This window comes from Haliotis cracherodii, unplaced genomic scaffold, assembly GCF_022045235.1.
Source record: "Haliotis cracherodii isolate W230 unplaced genomic scaffold, xgHalCrac1.p SCAF_25, whole genome shotgun sequence".
Taxonomy (NCBI): domain Eukaryota; kingdom Metazoa; phylum Mollusca; class Gastropoda; order Lepetellida; family Haliotidae; genus Haliotis; species Haliotis cracherodii.
Window position 1 is genome coordinate 9,508,380 of NW_027266281.1, and position 20,684 is coordinate 9,529,063.

Below are 20,684 nucleotides of genomic sequence, written 5' to 3' on the forward strand. Positions count from 1 at the left end.
GAGGAGAACAGTTAGGAAAAAGAAGGAACTCATGTATCTCCAAACGAGGAATGTTCATTAAAGACAGGATTTGGTTGGTTGCTTTGTTGTTTAACGCCGCACTCAGCAGTATTCCAGCTATATGACGCCGGTCTGTAAATAATCGAGTCTGGACCAGACAATCCAGTGATTGATATCATGAGCATCGATCCACGCAATTGGGATCGATGACATGCATCAACTAAGTCCCGATCCCGTTAGTCGCCTTTAACGACAAGCACAGTCACCTTTTACGGCAAGTATGGGTTGCTGAAGACCTATTTTTCCCCTGGATCTTCACGGGTCTTAAAGACAGGAAATGCAGATAATGCAGATATTTCAATGTGAATAAAAAGTGCAATCAAGAACACATATCTTTGAGTTTCTACATTGCCAGAAGTGACAAATTGGGGAGGCAATCATCTTCGATTACCCAGTGTGTAATATTTTCATTCTCTTGTGATAAATAGAGAATTTCTCCTGAGTGTCTTTGGATATTTAATATTTCAACACGAGTGAATAAAAGCTATCAATGGCAAATGACAATTTCAAAAGATGCAAGGGTGAGAATCTATTTGTCATCAAAAATCATTCTTTCAACTTTTTCAGTTAGTAAACAGTAAGAACCAGTGTAATGAGTGTAAAAACCACAGCTAACCAGCATCAGTGGCAGAGGAATTAGTGATGTCATTTGATTGTGACCTCATGGTAACCGATAACATCCCAGTTATCTATAGAATTGTGATGAATTTTCAGTGCTTGATCTTGCCCATGCCTCCTGTGGAAGCCCCAATTCATAGGGCACGATGGTAATAATAGCTGTCTGATGAAATTATTCTCATGGGTGGCACGGGTGGCCCAATTGTCTAAGGCGCCACGATTCGCTGTGCAGAGTTGCGTCCCTTGGGCACGCCAGAAACCTATGATTGTGGGTTCAAATCCCAGTTCGCCCCAATTATGTTTCTAGGTTTGTCAGCACCATACCCGTGCTCGTGGGTTTCACTGAAGTGGTAAACGTCTTAGACCTGCATCCCTTCAGGCTTTCCTCCCACATTAAGCTGACTCACCGTGATATAACTGGAATAATGTTAAAAGCGGCATTAAACCCAACTCACTCACTCACTCATGGGTGGTATAAATTGTATTCAAGTTGGATGGTGGCGTCTGCTCTGAAATGCTGCTGTGGTGGCACATGGGCCTAGGATGTTTATCGTCATAGAATATGATACACTGGATAATCGAGGATAGAATAGATATGGTATCTATGTATGAATGTGAGTTAAAATTTAGCATTGCCTGGGCAACGTTTCGGCCATAAAGCGACTTATCTTTATAAATATGATAAGATGCACAAGGAGCTCTCAAAAATATTTAAGCATTCAAAATTAATGTACTTAATGAACGGTTGTTTTAGTTTGATTTGTTGTTTTACTTCGCACTCAGCAATATTCCAGCTGTATGACGGCGGTCTGTATATAATCGAGTTTGGTCCAGACAATCCAGTGATTGACATCATTAGCATTGGTCTACACAATTGAGATACAAAGACATGCATCAACCAAGTCAGCGAGTCTGACCGGCGGAACTTAGTCTAGGACAAGCATAGTCGCCTTTTATGGCAAGCATGGGCTGCTGAAGACCTATTCTACCCCAGATATTCACAGGTTGCCCCGCCATGATATGGCTGGAATATAACTGGAAGCTAAAAGCGGTGTTACACCCCAATCACTCACGCGTAGAGACTGACACGCCATTTGGTCACCCTACTGTGAACAGATAAAGATTCATAATCATCTTGTATATTTTTCTTACGCATAAATTGAAGTTCTTTTGGATGTAAGTAGGCTTTTGATATAAATCAGAATTATTTTTTTTAAAAGTCCAAAAACAGTGAGAAACAGCGAGGAGTAGACTATATTCAGGATAGTTTGTTTGTTTCAGGCTGCACTCAGCAATATTCCAACTATACTCAACAACAAAAGTTCCTGTGACGCAAATATTTTAGTGTATTTTTCAAACAAGTAAAGTGTGGTTTTCAATATTGTAGTACATGTATGGAATCAAGTCATAAAAACGCAACTGCTACAGAAAAGCATGAATTCCATGCACAAGTTGACTTTTATGCAAGCCCCATGCATTTCACTACCCAAGAATGGGTATAAAAACATGTACGATAACGGGATTCCATGGCGTAGGCATTACCTTTAACATGACAACGCCCGGCCTCATATTGCTCGACTTGTTCAGGATTCTCTTCAACAAAACAACGTGAATGTCATCCCCTGGCCGGCTCGCTCCCCTGATCTCTCACCAATGGAGCACATGTGGGATGAGATGGATCGGCGCCTTCGACGTCAACTTCGAAACATGCTCCAGCAGATATGGACAGATATCCCACAGGACTTTGTGCTTGCATCGCAACCAGAGGTGGACAAACACTCTATTGATTTGTAAATTGAAATTTTGGCATGGTTTGTTTTATGAAATCACTCATTTTCTGAAGTCAGTATGGCAAATTAAACCATTTGAACACTAACAGGAGTCTTTTATCTGTTGCAAACCGAAATTGTTTCAGATTTGGTAAAAAACATAACTTTGCTTTAAATCTTATTCAATGTCAAAGGAACTTTTGTTGTTCAGTATATATGACGACGGTCTGTAAATAATCCAATTTGATTGACAACCTGAGCATCGATCTATGCAATTTGGATCAATGACATCCATTAACCAAGTCAGCGAGCCTGACCACCCGATCCCGTTTTTTTAGTCGCCTCTTATGACAAGCATGTGTTGCTGAAGATCGCCACAGTGGGGTAGCCTCGTGGTTAAGGCGTTCGCTGTAAACATACCATATTCGACGTAATAAGCGCCCAGGGCACTTTCAAAATTAGAAATAGGGGGCTCTTATTAGAATATTATTTTGGTGAAAAAAAAGTTGAAAGATAAATTTCGTGGTTTATGCTGACAGTCTGAAATGCTTATATACGACAGATATATTTTTCCAGAATTTAATTCCCCATAATTAAGGATACATATAACACTATAACAATATACGCGAATATGTAAGTCTTGTGTACATTGATCAATCGGAACGGGTGCTAATTGGGATTATTCTCTAGCCAATATATTAGCACATATCACCGTGGGCGCTTATTACGTCGAATACGGTATATCCACAAGAACCCACTGGACCAAAGAAGCTGAACCAAAGCTTCCAGTCAGATGTTTTACCTGATCGCCAAGGTATCTAAAATCATTTATTTTCCATTACAATTTATGAAATTTTGTATGCGTATAGTTTTTAGTTACTACTCATAGAATATCTTACCTTTCTTTAAATAATGTCATATGATATGCATGTTATCGTATCCCAATTGCGTGGATCGATGCTCATGACATTGTCTGGTCCAGACTCGATTATTTAAAGACTGCCGTCGAATAGCCGGAATATTGCTGAGTGCGGCGTTAAACAACAAACAAACAAAAAATAAACATAGATATGTATTACTTGCCCGTAAAGAGATCACCCGTTTAATAAACATGCAGCTGTATTACACATTGTGTAATACCAAAATGCGTGCTTATGTACTCTCGGAACACGTTTCACGAACAAATATTGAAAGCTCTTAACATCCCTTGGCATATTTAACAACATTGCGTGTGGAGTTGATAGATCACTGAGAGGAGCTTATGCACACTCGATGACCTCACATGGTATTGTTTCGCCGATTGATCTTGCAACAAAATTCCACAAATTACGTTATCGGGTATTGTGACGTTATTGTAAACTTTGAGGTGCAAGCCCCTTTCCACAAGGTGATCGTATTGTAGCGCAACGACAGTCGTAGTCTAGGTTAAAGTATGTGAGTTGCGATAGTCTTAGCCCTACGATACTTTTGTGAATTCTAAAGGTGGACCGTTGTATGGTATTAAATTCATACCTTTCAACTTTTGACGTGTTTGAAGTATTATTCTGTTAAACTCAATTGGACTATGCCGTGGATTGTGTAGGTGTCATCCTATTCATACTCAACAGTTTAATTCTAAAAACGTTATAAATGGCAAGTAATTAATAAAATACTGAACGAGCTCCCGTGTAAAACCAATTTTATGAAACTTGTGAATAGTTGTGGTATCTGACTCGCTTTCGCTCGTCGAATACAACAACTATTCACTCGTTTCATAAAATTGGTATTACACGGGTGCTCGTTTAGTATTCTATATGTACATAAGAGTGAGAAGATCCAGTGTAATAACAATTGGTAAGTGCACATGCACCATTTAGCGATTTTCAGGGATTGGTCAGCTGAAGCGTTATGACGTCATACGCCATTATTGTTGAGAACCATATCTGACGTCATCCGTTGTTTTATGACGCCACCCATTGATATCATTACGTTATCTGAACTATAGGTTGACTTCAGTGATGTTGCGACCGCCTCCGTGATCTAGAGGTAGATGTCGATCTACCATGATCTACTATGCGCATGATGTCGATCACTAGATTGTCTGGTCCAGATACGATTATTTACACACCGCCGTCATAAAGCTGGAATATCAATGGGTGCGGCGCTAAACAAGGAACGGACAAACATAGAGAGAGAGAGAGAGAGAGAGAGAGAGAGAGAGAGAGAGAGAGAGAGAGAGAGAGAGAGAGATACCATTGAATGGTATAAAGTGCTCAACATATCTGAAAGTCTCAAAATATTGTGGGCCAGGCTAAATTTGCTGGCCTAAAAATTTACTAGACAGTTTCAAATTTTACCAGCTGACACAAGTGACAGTTTAGTTTTCCAGAAATCTGATTCGGAGAAGGTATCAATAAACTAGTGAGTGAGTGAGTTGGGTTTAACGCCGCTTTTAACATTATTCCAGTTATATCACGGCGTGTCAGCTTAATGTGGGAGGAAAGCCCGAAGTGATGCAGGTCTCGGACGTTTACCATTTCGGTGAAACCAACGAGCACCCTTCAACTTATTAAAACTGCAGGTTATAACTTTCACGTTAATGTAGAGTTATGTAGACCATATCTGTCCTGTATGTGTGGAGGGGGCACGGGTGGCCCAGTAGTCTAAAGCGCCGCGATTCTCTGTGCAGAGTTGCGTCCCTTGGGCTTGCCAGAAACCTATGATTGTGGGTTCTAATCCCGGTTCGCCCCGATTACGTTCTAGGTTTGTCAGCATCATACCCGTGCTCGTGGGTTTCACCGAAGTGGTAAACATCCGGATATTTTTTCAACCCACATACGCTGATCCCAAAGGGCACTGGTCAAAATGGCCAAAGACACCCTTGTCAAAATGGCCACACCGAAATAACAAAATGATCACATCAAAAAGTTAAAATGACCACACTGAAAAGTCAAAAGACCACATGAAAACGCACGTTTCGAGGAGGGCGCCATACTCTTTTCCAAAAAACCGTGCCGGTTTTCGTTTTGCAGACATTCGCAGACTTTTCTAACGGTACGATCTGTAGCCTCCAGTTAATGAAGTGAGTGAGTGAGTATGGTTTTACGCCGCTTTTAGCAATATTCCAGCCCTATCACGGCGGGGGACACCAGAAATGGGCTTCACACATTGTACCCATGTCGGGATTCGAACCCGGGTCTTCGGCGTGACGAGCGAACGCTTTAACCACTAGGCTACCGACCGCCCCTCCAGTTAATGACATAGAAACACTGATATTAAACAAGAAACGGGTGAGGAGATGCGGTAACCGCACCTAGCATTTTTCACCAGCTTGCGTTTTATTGTGAAAAAAAAAAAAATCGTGGCAGAACAGCAATGAGATTTGACACATTTGTAATTTTTTTTGACAAAATTAATGTGTCATGTGTCATTGCTGAAATAAATTGTCATGTAATCTTCGGCTGTTCTTTTATTGTAATCAAGTCTCTGAAAAGTCAGTGTGCCACAAACTGTTAAACAAAATATGTAAAAAAAGATATTTGGATACGATCCGGTCATCAACAATTTCGTCGCATACGTTGATTTTTCGACGAACTGTTTGCAAAGCAGGAGTTACCTCCCTTCCACCCTCCCTAAACACTTCTATCGTCAATGCCTCCGCCTGGAAAGTGAATGGACTTGTGATTTCACTTCCTTGTTACTTCACCAAATGCCTTTTTAGACAGGTAAGATTACATACATAGTCGGATGATTTGCAAACCCGGTACACATAACTGACCAGTCAGGACTGTACATTCAGCAAATCGCAGATCTCAAAATAGCGAACAACCCAACTGCTTCTGACATACGTACTCCAGCAACCAGGTTGTTTTCACCTCTGCATTCGCGTTGTGCAATTTCCTCAACATTCTGTATTGAAGATAATGATTTACCCTCGTGTGTTGCTGGTGTTTCAAGTTCGGAATGTTTTGTATTTCTGTTAAAAAGGAAATTGTATGATCATATAGCCAAGATGGCCGACATACAGGTCTTCTCTCCGGCGGCCATATTGCATTTCTACAGTCTTCAATAAAAAAAATCGATAATATCAGCTTTATAAGTGGACTTCATCAATTTAATGTTGTGTTAATGTATGTTTAATGTTATTATCTGTTTCATTAATCATTGTTTTCGAGATATATATTTCTACAAAATGTATGTAAATAAAGGCTTTTATGAAGGGGGCTCCCGAACACATACTTACTTCCATACTTGAAATGTAGCGACAGTTTGCATAATTTGGCAGCGGGAAGATACGTATCTGCCGATTGCTGCTATTATTATTGGGTATAAGTCATATATGTGTGTACAGACGTGTAAATGATAAATTCTTCATATTCATTTACAAATTTAACATACATGATATATTTCATGATAAGGCTTTAGAATTGTTTGTCGATATGACAGGGTCGTTTAGCAGTTGATAATTTAAACAACGTTATAAAAAGTAAGTTCAACATTCCAGAGAGGATTCTGCAGGATTTTACAGACTAGAATAAAATAATACATAAACACTGTTGTAAACCAGATCAGTCCACAATTTATTATTTTTCAGTAGCTTATGGACAGTAGTGAATAAAAGCTGTTTTATACAATATTTAATTTCATGATGAAAACAAATGTATAAGGACTTTTTGGTTGCTGAATTTATACACAGATAACCAATCTGCTGTCAGAGTTTAAGATTGGTTCATTTTCTAGGATGAATGTCATTGGCATTTTATTGTAATAAATGTCCTGAAGATTTTATTTTTTTAATTTGATCATGAAATAGACCAATGTCCTGTCAAAAGTTAATAAAATCATTGAAATGTCTCCATCAGAATCAACGTAAATTACAGTTCTGACCACAACCACAACTACAAACCTTTGACCTGTGAGGATCCGGTTTGGAACTTGTCTTAATTAAGAAGTGATTACCGGTATGCTTGTTCTAAGAGGCGACTGACGGAATCGGGTGGTCAGGGTCGCTGACTTGGTTGATGCATGTTATCGTATCCCAATTGGTACAATGACCATAACTCAGCCATTATGGTAAAAATGTAACAATATTTGGGATAGATGTAGTTAATGTTGGGTCTCAACACACATGTTCAGGTTTATGCTATATTTAAAGTTGGACCTTCACACTTTGACTATGCCTCTAAATTCCATCAGAATTCATCTCCTCACACTGCAAACATTACCTCCGAAAACACTGGACCAATCACAGTGTCAGTAAGAATAGGCTACGTTAGGTAATTTTCATTATTTTGATATATGCTATTTTCAGAGCCCTGTGATTTGTATTTATTAAATGAGGCCAGAAAAGCATTTTTTTAGCATTTCCAACACTACTTTAGGTGGATGAGCATATCTCTACCACGCAGGTTTCATATCTCTTAGAATTGAGAGGGGCGGTCAGGTAGCCTAGTGGTTAAAGCGTTCACTCATGACACCGAAGACCTAAGTTCGATTCAAGGCATGGGTACAAAATGTGAAGCCCATTTCTGGTGTCCCCCGACGTGATATTGCTGGAATAGTGCTAAAAGCAGTGTAAAACCAAACTCACTCACTCACTCAAGCACTCTCAGAATTGATAAGCTCCTGTACATCTGGTGCTCAGCCCTCTTTAATCTGACATGCCATGATATGACCATCTTAATCCTCTCACTTTAATCTGACATGCCATGATATGACCATCTTATTCCTCTCACTTTAATCTGACATGTCATGATATGACCATCTTAATCCTCTCACTTTAATCTGACATGCCATGATATGACCATCTTAATCCTCTCACTTTAATCTGACATGCCATGATATGAACATCTTATTCCTCTCACTTTAATCTGACATGCCATGATATGACCATCTTATTCCTCTCACATTAATCTGACATGCCATGATATGACCATCTTAATCCTCTCACTTTAATCTGACATGCCATGATATGACCATCTTATTCCTCTCACTTTAATCTGACATGCCATGATATGACCATCTAATTCCTCTCACATTAATCTGACATGCCATGATATGACCATCTTAATCCTCTCACTTTAATCTGACATGCCATGATATGACCATCTAATTCCTCTCACATTAATCTGACATGTCATGATATGACCATCTTAATCCTCTCACTTTAATCTGACATGCCATGATATGACCATCTTAATCCTCACACTTTAATCTGACATGCCATGATATGACCATCTTATTCCTCTCACTTTAAACTGACATGCCATGATATGACCATCTAATTCCTCTCACATTAATCTGACATGCCATGATATAACCATGTTATTCCTCTCACTTTAATCTGACATGCCATGATATAACCATGTTATTCCTTCCACTTTAATCTGACATGTCGTGATATGACCATCTTATTCCTCTCACTTTAATCTGACATGCCATGATGATATGACCATGTTATTCCTCTCACTTTAATCTGAATTGCCAAGATATGACCATCTTATTCCTCTCACTTTAATCTGACATGCCATGATATGACCATCTTATTCCTGTCACTTTAATCTGACATGCCATGATATGACCATCTTATTCCTCTCACTTTAATCTGACATGCCATGATATGACGATGTTATTCCTCTCACTTTAATCTGAATTGCCAAGATATGACCATCTTATTCCTCTCACTTTAATCTGACATGCCATGATATGACCATCTTATTCCTCTCACTTTAATCTGACATGCCATGATATGACCATCTTATTCCTCTCACTTTAATCTGACATGCCATGATATGACCATCTTATTCCTCCCACTTTAATCTGACATGCCATGATATGACCATGATATTCCTCTCACTTTATTCTGACATGCCATGATATGACCATCTTATTCCTGTCACTATAATCTGACATGCCATGATATGACCATGTTATTCCTTCCACTTTAATCTGACATGTCATGATATGACCATGTTATTCTCCCCACTTTAATCTAATGTGCCATGATATAACCATGTTATTCCTCACACTTTAGTCTGACATGCCATGATATAACCATGTTATTCCTTCCACTTTAATCTAACGTGCCATGATATAACCATGTTATTCCTCCCACTTTAATCTAACATGCCATGATATAACCATGTTATTCCTTCCACTTTAATCTGACATGCCATGACATAACCATGTTATTCTCCCCACTTTAATCTAATGTGCCATGATATAACCATGTTATTCCTCCCACTTTAATCTAACATGCCATGACATAACCATGTTATTCCTTCCACTTTGATCTGAAATGCCATGATATAACCATGTTATTCCTCCCCCTTTTCAAAGTTTACATTTAACAAAGTTCACTCACTTACTGACAATTTGAACAGAACATGACAAATAACAATAGACTTTTATTCTGGTTATCATTTTGCTGCAGAATGGTTCACATTCCAGGATTTTTAATATTTTTTTGTTTCTTTGCTTTTCAGACTTATAACGAGCAAACACGCAGATGAAATCAGAAGCAGATGCAGTGAGAGAGTGACGTCAGATATCCACTGATCTGACAGTGAAAATGAGAAAACATTCAACACTTCATATCTGAAACAAATCCTGGTGGATTGGCAAAAAATGGATGAAGGAGGATGTTATGGCCAAGGGGACATCATAATCAAACAGGAACCTGAAAATGATGAAGACTATGGCACCATGTCCCAGGACTACCCACAAGCTCCTGAAGGAGATTCTCATAGCCATGACTGCCTGGTAATGTCAAAGGCTTACTCTCAAGAAGGTCCTGAAGGGGATTCGGATAACCATGACGACAGGGCCATGTCTCCAGGTTACTCTCAAGAAGGTTCTGAAGGGGATTCTGAAGAACATGACTACAAGGTCATGTCACGTAGATACACTCGAGAAGATTCAGTAGAAGATGCTAATGAGCTCCTGCCCAGGTGCTACATCCAAACTGGGACCAACAGAACACAAAACGAATCCTATCATTTTGAGAATGAGGGTATTGGTAGATACAGTATTGTGAAGACAGAGTACAGTCCAAGTGACTCAGATGATGCTTTGACAGAGACTGAATCATCCCCACGTATTACCACAGGAGAGGCTGAGCCTGAGACTGTCAGACATCCACTAGTCAAAGAAGAGAGTGTGGATGACAGTTACGATATCGCATACAACCACAGCTATGTCCATATCAAGGGGGAAGTGTTTTCCTCGGAGGAGTCACAACAGGATGCAAACGAAGAAGAGATGGAGGAAGATGAAAATGAGACAGAATCTGAGAGAGTGTTTGAAAGAACAAGGCGAGGAAGAAAAGTGAAAAGAAATCCGAGTTTTGAATATGAAAATGATTCACCCTGTTCACAAGAGGAAGATCTTGGGCAGGAGACTCAGGGAGCTTCAACAGAGTTTGAGATCTACATGGACAGAGAAGAAGAGCACGAACAAGGAATGGGCGATACATCAGTTCAACCACAAGATCTGGGAGCTCCATGTGACAGGGTGGACAGAGTCCCATGTGACAAAGAAGACAACAGCAAGATGATAGCTAGGTATGCCTTATACGACGTGGAGAATAGCGAAATGGTTGGGATCAAATCAGTCAACCCCAAAATGTGTGAAATCTGTAACAAAGAGTTTCAATATGAGTTCCATAAGAAGTTCCACATGCAGAAGGTTCATCCAGAGACTTTGGAAAAGGATAAGAGGAAGAATGGGAGAGAGGAAGAGTCGAGGAGCAAAGGAACAAAAGGGAAGTTTAATCCTCGAGCTCGGTACAGCAAGACCTGTTTCATCTGCAGGAACAAGATCTACACCCATCCTTATTACTTGAATCTCCACATGCAAGAAGTGCACCCAGAATGGCTCATTGACAATAAGATGATTCAAAATCTTACTGCAGTTGATGACACAGATTCCACTCAGGCTGGAAACAAGAAAAAAGTATGCCCGGTTTGTTATGAGGGTTTTCGATTTGCCTATCAACTCAAATATCACATTCAGAAGGCACATGCCGAGATTTTGGTAGAAGACAAAAGGGTGGACACGAGCAAGCTTCCGTCCAGGGAAGAATCGGAGATAGCTGTTGATGATCAGGCGTCAGGGTTCGTGAAACCAGTGGTGTCTACAAACCCACTTGGAGGTATAAAACTGACATACACTGTTCAAGACATTCTTAACATTAAGAGGAATATGGAGAAAGAGACTGCAGCCAAGGAAGCAAAGGAGGCACAGAGACTGGCAAAATGTCTGGAACCCAGGAAGAGGCTTGGACGGCCTCCTAAGGCTTCTGGTAGCAGAGGTCCAGGAAGGCCAAGGAAAGTGTCACAGGAAGTGAAGTCTGTCCCGGAGGCTCGCAGTGATACAGTGTACAGTAGTGAAGAAAACATACATGAGATGAAAGCACCTGCCAGTGAAGATGTTTGCATGCACATCAAGGAAGAACCGCCTGAAAAAGACGATGATGATGATGATCAAATGTCAGTCAATGTCAGGATTGATGAAGACAGTCAAAGTGGAAACAATGTTACCTCTGATAAATATTTATCTATTTGCAAAACTAACTTTGAAAAAGAAACCAATCTTGAAACTCTGCCTGCAGATTCACAGGCTGGTATGTATGCATGTTCTCAGAGTCTCGCACTAAAGACTGATGGTGAGGGTGGTAGAGAAATGGGTTTATCAGAGGCAGGGTGTCCTCAGGTTAAGTCCAGATTATGTGAGGAGCAGGCCAATGCAGCAGGAAACACCCCCCTGGAATTTAAGTCAGATGTTGATGATTCTACTTCATCTGGAGTCACAATATCAGATCATTATGTATCGGAGGCTAAGCAGGAATGTAAGAAAGAGGAAACCGAGTGTGTGCCTGCTCACACTCACAACACCAGACCAAAACGGAAGCGGAAGAAAAGAGAGCTGAAGGACATGTTGCCACTAACACCAGTGAAGAGGAGAAAATGGAAAACTAAAACGGACCCTACATCAACTCAGGAAGAGAAGAAGTCCAAATCAGTCAAAAGGTCAGCTAAGAATTCAAAGGGAACAACACCAGTAGGATCTGCCAACATCTACTGTGGGCAGTGTGGCAGGATCTTTGTAAGCCCACAGACGTTCCAACAACACGAGGCACTGTGCCTGACCTTAGAATCACCCGTTACCCATGCAGGGTACTACCCATGCTACAAGTGTCAGAGTGTGTTCCAGCACGTAGCCGCCCAGCAGCTTCACATGCTGCGAGACCACCCCGACATCAGCCACACCTGTCCCTTCTGTGGGAAAGTATTCGCCTATCAGAGCGTCATGAAGAAACACTTGTACACTCACACCAATGAAGCTGTAAAGAAGGCCATCTCTGCCCTGAAGGAGGACCCATCTAACAAAGCAACTGCTGCAGGACAAGGATCAAAACTAGTTGATCTTATTTCCAACCTTGGCGTTGAAGGTGACACAGAGTCCGACAGCCTTGAGAATAAGACTGGTGGATTAGAAGTGTCTGTTCCTCTGAACAATCTGAAGAAAGGATTGGCTATCTTGAAGTCCTTACCAGAGGTTCTGGGTCCTTCGGGATCCACAAAGGATGAAACCCTTCCTCCTTCGCATTTAACTGTAACAAGTGAGTTGAGGATTGCAAGTCCTAGGCGTATGAACATGCAGGAGTCTTGCACTGATATTTCCAAGTCGGTGACTCCACCAGTGTCTGAAGCATCGGATGGTGCTTTCCATGCCTTAAAGCATGCTCTGGGACACAATCAGAGATCACAGTCCCCATCAACCAACACACCCTCATCAAGTGTCACACCATCTTCTTCTATCACACTCTCTTCTGTCACACCCTCATCAGCTGTCACACCATCAACCATCACACCCTCCCCAAGTGCCACACCCTCCTCAAGTGCCACACCCTCTTCTTCTGTCACGCCCTCATCAGCTCCACCAACAACATCTACATCTCCACCAGCAAAGACATACTTCTGTAAGAGGTGCAATGGCATCTTCCCAAGTCTTCCTCTACTGTACAAACACGAGATGGAGAGTCACCTCGACTTTATCTGTCGTTACTGCTCTAAAGGCTTCGTTTATGAAAATATGCTAAGAAAGCATCTGGCTGTCCACAAAGACACAGACAAGCACGTCTGCATGTGGTGTGGCAGGAGATTCAGCTACATCACAGGACTGAAGAACCACACCTTGACTCACAATGGCAACCAGGAGAGTCACAAGCTTGTGTGCAATAAGTGTGGGAAGTGTTGGTATGACACCGACGGATATTTACCCCAGGCTTCAAAACAGCTCATCGGGGACCACTTGCAGGAGTGCTTTCAAACCGTCAACATTGACGACCTTCTAAAGACCTATACAACATTTGGCGCTAAGAACAAGTTGCAGAGGTGTTTAGAATGTGATAAAAGTTATGACCTGAATAATGAACATTCCAGGAATGTGAAGATGGCGCATGTGTTTCGATGTAAAGTCTGTCATTTTGAGTTCCAGAAGTTATTAGATCTGAAGAACCATGTCTTTGAACATCATCGTGAAGCTAGGGAATATTTTAAGGACTATAAGGAGGATCAAATATTCAACTGCGGATTATGTTCAGAACATTTTTCATTTTTGTTCGAGTTTATGTGCCACATGGCTGACCATAAGAAAGACAATTTAGAAGAAAGAAATGTCTAACAAAGGCATTAAACACCTGCTGATCTGACCCATGAAGATCCGGGGTAGAATAGGTTTTCAGCAACCCATTCTTGCCCCAAAAGGAGACAATGCTTGTCGTAAGAGGCGACTGATGGGATCAGGTAATCACAGGCTTGCTGACTTGGTTGATGCATGTCATTGTATCTCAACTGCTTGTTTCGATACTCATGATATCAATCACTGGATTGTCTGGTCCAAACTTGATTATTTACAGACTTGGTTGATGCACGTCATCGTATCTCAACTGCGTGTTTCGATACCCATGATGTCAATCACTGGATTGTCTGGTTCAGACTTGATTATTTACAGACCGCCGTCATACAGCTGGAATATTGCTGAGTGCGGCGTTAAACAACAAACATGCTCTGAACATTACATTGTTACCCTGGGAACGGGTGGGTTGAGCTGTCCTCTTCCCGTCTTCAACCTGGTTCCCCTGCTTATTTATTTACAGACCGCCACCGTATAGCTGGAATATTACTGAGTGCGGCATTAAACAACAAACAAACAAAACAAAGCAAGACTCTATGTAAATCACATCTGACAATGCAATGCAGGGAAAATATATCTATATTAATTTAATAAAAATGTGAATTCATAGCTGTTGTTACTGTCCTTCTTGTGGAATATCTGATTCAAAGCGGTTTGTGACAAAACCCATCTAAACCCTCATTTCTTATTAATTGGTGCACAGATTGTTTTCTCAAAACCTTTGTTTGGTGGTTGAAAAAATATGCCTCTTCAATAAAAAAATGTATGATTTTCCTTAATTCTCTATTTTCCTCGTGGCTAATTGTGAAATGTGACAAAGTGTGCGAAATAATAGCCTGCCTGCTAGCCCATGACTGGCAAAATTAGTTGGGCTAAAGATTCCGAAATGTCCCAAGCCCAATCGACTACAGAAATTTTATTTTTTTATGCATACTTCACAGAAAACCAAAATATAAAAGATCTCTCTCATTTCTGTTGATCAAAATGACCATCAAAATTGTTTAAGGTTATATTTGTAACAAATCGAGGTTGCAAAATCAGAGTTAACCCCTTTATAATATTTGCCTCATGATTTGCAATTTGGGTTAGTTTATTGATACGGGGGCACGGGTGGCCCAGTCGTTTAAGGCGCCGCGATTCGCTGTGCAGAGTTGCGTCCCTTGGGCACGCCAGAAACCTATGATTGTGGGTTCGAATCCCGGTTCGCCCCGATTATGTTTCTAGGTTTGTCAGCACCATACCCGTGCTCGTGGGTTTCATCGAAGTGGTAAACGTCTGAGACCTGCATCACTTCGGGCTTTCCTCACACAATAAGCTGACACGCCGTGATTATAACTGGAATAATGTTAAAAGCGGCGTTAAACCCAACTCACTCACTCACTCACTCAAGAAAACATGTAAACATCACATATTGTACAGGAGAATTTTTTTTTTATTTCATTTCATTATTTTCTATCTCATATTGTACTTGAGCTGGGACAAGTCCAGTCAGCCAGCTTCAACAGATTGCATGAGACTGAGTGGATCTGCTGTGTTTGTTGTCAAGGTAAACTCATTTTGATGCCAAAGAGAAAATACCCCAAATGTCAGGTGGAAATATGTTGAATTAAATTACAGCTAAGATGTTTTACCTGCAGATAAACAGTTTACTGACCATTCTGAAATTCATGCATGAATTCTAAGCATTTGCTTACTGGCTACAATGATCAAATTGTGTTCACTGCACATAGTTAAAGATTTGCATGTTTTATGAATGAACTGCATGAAATTTCTGTTCACCAAGCATGGGCTTTGTTTTGTTCGTTGTTGTTTAACGCCGCTCTCGGCAATGTTCAAGCTGTATGATGGCGGTCTGTAAATTTTTGACTTCATGACCATCGACCTATGAAATTGAGATACAATGACATGCATCAACCAAGTCAGCGAGCCTGACCACCCGATCCCGTTGATTGCCTTTTACAACAAGCAGAGTCATCTCTTACAGCAAGCATAGTTGCCTTTTACGGCAAGTATGGGTTGCTGAAGACCTATTCTTCCCCAGATTCTAACTTAGCAGGGGTACGAACCAGGTTGAAGAAGGGAAGAGGACAGCTCAACCCACCCATTCCCAGGGTAATAATGTAATGTTCAGAGCATGTTTGTTGTACGCCGCACTCAGCAATATTCCAGCTATATGACGGCGGTCTGTAATTAATCGAGTTTGGACCAGACAATCCAGTGATTGATATCATAAGCATCGATCCACGCAATTGGGATACGATGACATGCACAAACGAAGTCGGCAAACCTGCCTACCCGATCCTGTTAGTCGCCTCTTACGAGCATGGGTTGCTGAAGACCAATTCTAACCCGGATCTTCACGGGTGTTAGAAGGCTTGTACATTATCAATACACATTTTTGATAATCAATATTGATTATTATGATGCTGATCATGTAATCAGTTGAGTGGAAAGATACAGAACTGCTTTGTAGTAGACCGTCAAACAGGCATGGTGTCATAATCTTGAGGATTCCGGGTTAGAATTGGTTACAAAAGGCAACTTAATGGATCTGGTGCTCAGACCTGGTGATAGGGTGTCATCATACCCAGAAAGCATGGATCGTTGCTCATGATATCAATCACTGGTAATATTCCAGCTATGTGACGGCGGACTGTAAATAATCGAGTCTGGATCAGACAATCAGTGATTGATATCGTCAACTCGGGACCCGTTAAGATTCCGGGATAGAATAGGTCTTCAGCAACCCATGCTTGCTGTAAAAGGTGACTCTGCTTGTGGTAAAAGGTGACTCTGCTTGTGGTAAAAGGTGACTCTGCTTGTGGTAAAAGGTGACTCTGCTTGTGGTAAAAGGTGATAAACGGGATCGAGTGGTCAGGCTCGCTCAGTTGCTTGGGACCCGTGAAGATCCGGGCTGGAATAGAACCTCAGCAACCCATGCTTGTCGTAAAAGGCGACCAACGGGATCGGGTGGTCAGGCTCGCTGACTTGGTTGATGCATGTCATCGATCCCAAATGCGTGGATTGATGCTCATATCAATCACTGGCTTGTCTGGTCCAGACTTGGATTATATACAGACCGCCGTCATATAGCTGGAATATTGCCGCACACCTAGTGTGGAAGCAGTGAACTCAGATTAATCAGACAACATGACACATGAGTAGAAAATACAAATTGGTTTATTATCAAATTATGTACACATTGTTTCGAAATAAATTCTCTGGAATGTTGATAAATCAATTACAAAACAAGTTTGGGATGAATCTTGATAACACTGAATATTTAGAAATTCAGTATCAAATATATCACTATCCAAGTTACTGTTGCTCTTCATGTTATTAGTACAGAATGTGTAAATTACTTCTTGTTTTGTAAGGGAGAAATTGAAAAGCTGATTACAGAAAAAAAAATAGTTTCTTCATTTTTTGGGCTGGTGTGGAGGGAAGGGTGAGAGATTTCCATCCCACAAAATAAAATTTTCAGTCAAAAGAAAGAACAACTATATTCACATTTGTATTATGAAAATGATTGACATCTCAATGGTAGGTAATATAACCGGATGACTTGAAAAGCAGTCACTCTTTTGACGATTAAGTTTTGGGTGTGGTGGGGGGTAGGTCTCAAAACTAGAACTGCATTTTTTAATCCTACATTAAGCTTCTGAATTTCTCCGTAAGATCTGTCAAAAGTATTATGATGAAAGCTACGGATGGTTCCAAATAGAAATCAGAGAAATCAGTTTCTCACTTTTCAAACGAATATATTACATCTACGTTCGAGTCTTTGAAAGGCATTTAGAAGTGATACCCATAATCTAGGTTCTAGTGGCTCGATAGCTGATATATTGATGCGACTTCTAATTACCAACTCACGCCAGGTCGAGTTGATTACCATGGTTACATGATTTCCTATATACAGATGAATGAGGCTGAATCAACATGATCTTGTATGTACACATTAAGAATATCCAACGTTTGCCATCAAAAAGAAGGTTAAAAATATAATTGAATTATTGCGTAAACTCATTAACTGTTATACAGCGTACATACATCCGAGAGGCATAAGTATAGTTTAGCATATTCACACTTACATGAGAGGAATTATTGTACATGGCTTAAAATGATTTACCAGAGCTCCAGATAAGCTTTTGGTGTTGTGGGTATTTTACCCATGCATTATAAAATCATTTGGTATCAGTAATTCTATCTGGGTATTCAAATTTATGTTACCCACTAGTTTTTACACATGTGGTATTTAAGTTAAATATTAAAAAACACTATTCATCTAGTCCCTGCAAACTGGTGTCGTGTGGGTTCGAGAGCTTTATAGGACTCAAAAATACCACGATACTTCCACAAGAAAGTGTGATGGCAAATGATCGTGATGTAACTGTCATCGTGGAGTTTGGCAAGGTTGACGGAATGCCCGTTTATAATTTCAAAATAAGTTGCTGATTTGCTAAACGAATACGCAGGGTTACTACACAATATTTTGATGATACGCACAAGTTTTATTTTTGTAGCGTATCTGTAGTGAGTGAGTTTGGTTTTACGCCGCTTTTAGCAATATTCCAGCAATATCAAGGCGGGGGACACCAGAAATGGGCTTCACACATTGTGCCCATGTCGGGAATCGAACCTGGGTCTTCGGCGTGACGAGCGAACGCTTTAACCACTAGGCTACCCGATCGCCCCAGCTTATCTGTAATGTTTGTTGCGTATTTGATACGCTCGGGTTTTATTTTACTGCGTATTTCTGCATTTCTGATGCTTATTTTACGCAGATACGCAGCTTATCTGGAGCTCTGTTTAAAATTGTGCTTCTACTTTGTTTCTTATGACATAATAAGACCTTAATCATGGTAATATGCTCTTTACATATCACATAAAAAGAATTGTTAAAAGCTATGAAATTTCAAATAATTATTTAAACACTCAGTAATTCAATTCCCACTTATGTTTTTGTATTAATTGATGACTTGACTGAAAATAATCATGCATCATTAAGGGCAGACCAAGAATCGTAATCATACAAAGCAGATCCTGGCATAGCAAAGGGACACAACTCTGATCTTCAAGTTGTGTCACCTTAGATACTTGGCAAGATTGTAAGACAGTGAAGGAATAGCAAAGAAAACAATTTACTCTTTAACAATACAATACACATTGAGAGTTCTAGGGATGTGGATTCTCTCACTTACAAACTTATGTCACAGTAACTTTTTCCTTTGAGTATATGTAAATCCCATAATCATGATAATACTAGTCTTTATTCTAATACAGTTTACACTGAACTTGATACAAACTTGTATACAATTTCTGTCCTCTTCCTCCGTCAGAGAAGACTGATTAGATACTCTCCTTCAAGATTCCTAACAATAAACTGCTTTCATACATTGTCACAATTTGAAAAAATAATTGTTGCCTAGGGTTACAACAAAGCCAGCTGGTGTTGAGGGACAAGTAAGTGGACTCAAAATATATACACAGAGTTGTTAAATGTCACACACAGAATATGACATCCTATTATTTATGGACATGACATGACACGACATGACACGATACGTTTGCATGACTCTCATGATAACAAGCATCTGGAAAGGCCTACATGCATATGTCAAGATCACCCTGAAATTAAACATTCTTTTTCCTTAACACTGATCGGATGAAATTAAAATACCTACAAACATTCAAAAACTATGCATAATGAATAAAACAAAACATTTTTAATTAATATTTGTCAAACTGAAATAGACCTGAAGCACCATACTTCATTATAGCATTCAATGTGGGAATATTTGTTTGTCTAACAAATGTTTTAAAATCAAATTACTTTAAACATAAACATGTGTTGCAATTAATGCAAGACATCAATCTATAATCCTTAATGGTGGTGTCTGATAAAAATATTCTCAAATAGAACAAATATGATATACCGAATTCAACGTAAAAAGCGCCCAGCTCTAATAAGCACCCACGGAGATATTTGTTAATATATTGGCTAGTGAACAATCCCAATTAGCACCCCTACCGATTGATCAAAGTACACAAGACTTATATATCCTTATATAATATGCACTCGTGTGTTATATGCACCCTTAATTATTGGCAATTAAATTCTGGAAAAATATATCTGTCTTATATAAACATTTTCGGCTGTCAGCATAAACCACGAAATTTACGATTTTTCCGCCCAAATAATATTCTAATAAGAGCCCCCTATTTCTAATATTGAGAGTGCCCTGGGCGCTTATTACGTAGAACACGGTATGCAAGAAGCTGCCGTTGCTAACAACACAAGTCCTACTTCAGTTTCTTGGCACACACTGTCCCATCACTGAAGATGATCACAGGTTAAAATTTTACTACCATACCACTGGCAAAGTTAAGGATAACAAAATGTCTTAAATATCTTGAACTGGGTGTTCACAGTAAATCATTGCATATATATATATACATATCCTGAAAAAGAGCAGAATACAGATTTTTCAACTGAATTTATAAGTCTTTGAAAGGCATTTAGAAGTGATGCACAAAAGGAAGAGAATTTATGGATGTCAA

General features: G+C 40.0%; 1 protein-coding gene across 1 annotated transcript; it reads left to right on the top strand.

The window, feature by feature from the left end:
* Positions 1-9,995: 9,995 nt before the first annotated feature.
* Positions 9,996-14,123, top strand: LOC139472841 (zinc finger protein 236-like). Its single transcript, XM_071255309.1, has one exon. The coding sequence runs from the start codon at positions 10,053-10,055 to the stop codon at positions 14,109-14,111; it is 4,059 nt and encodes a 1,352-aa protein (XP_071111410.1). The 5' UTR covers positions 9,996-10,052; the 3' UTR covers positions 14,112-14,123.
* The last annotated feature ends 6,561 nt before the right edge of the window (positions 14,124-20,684 follow it).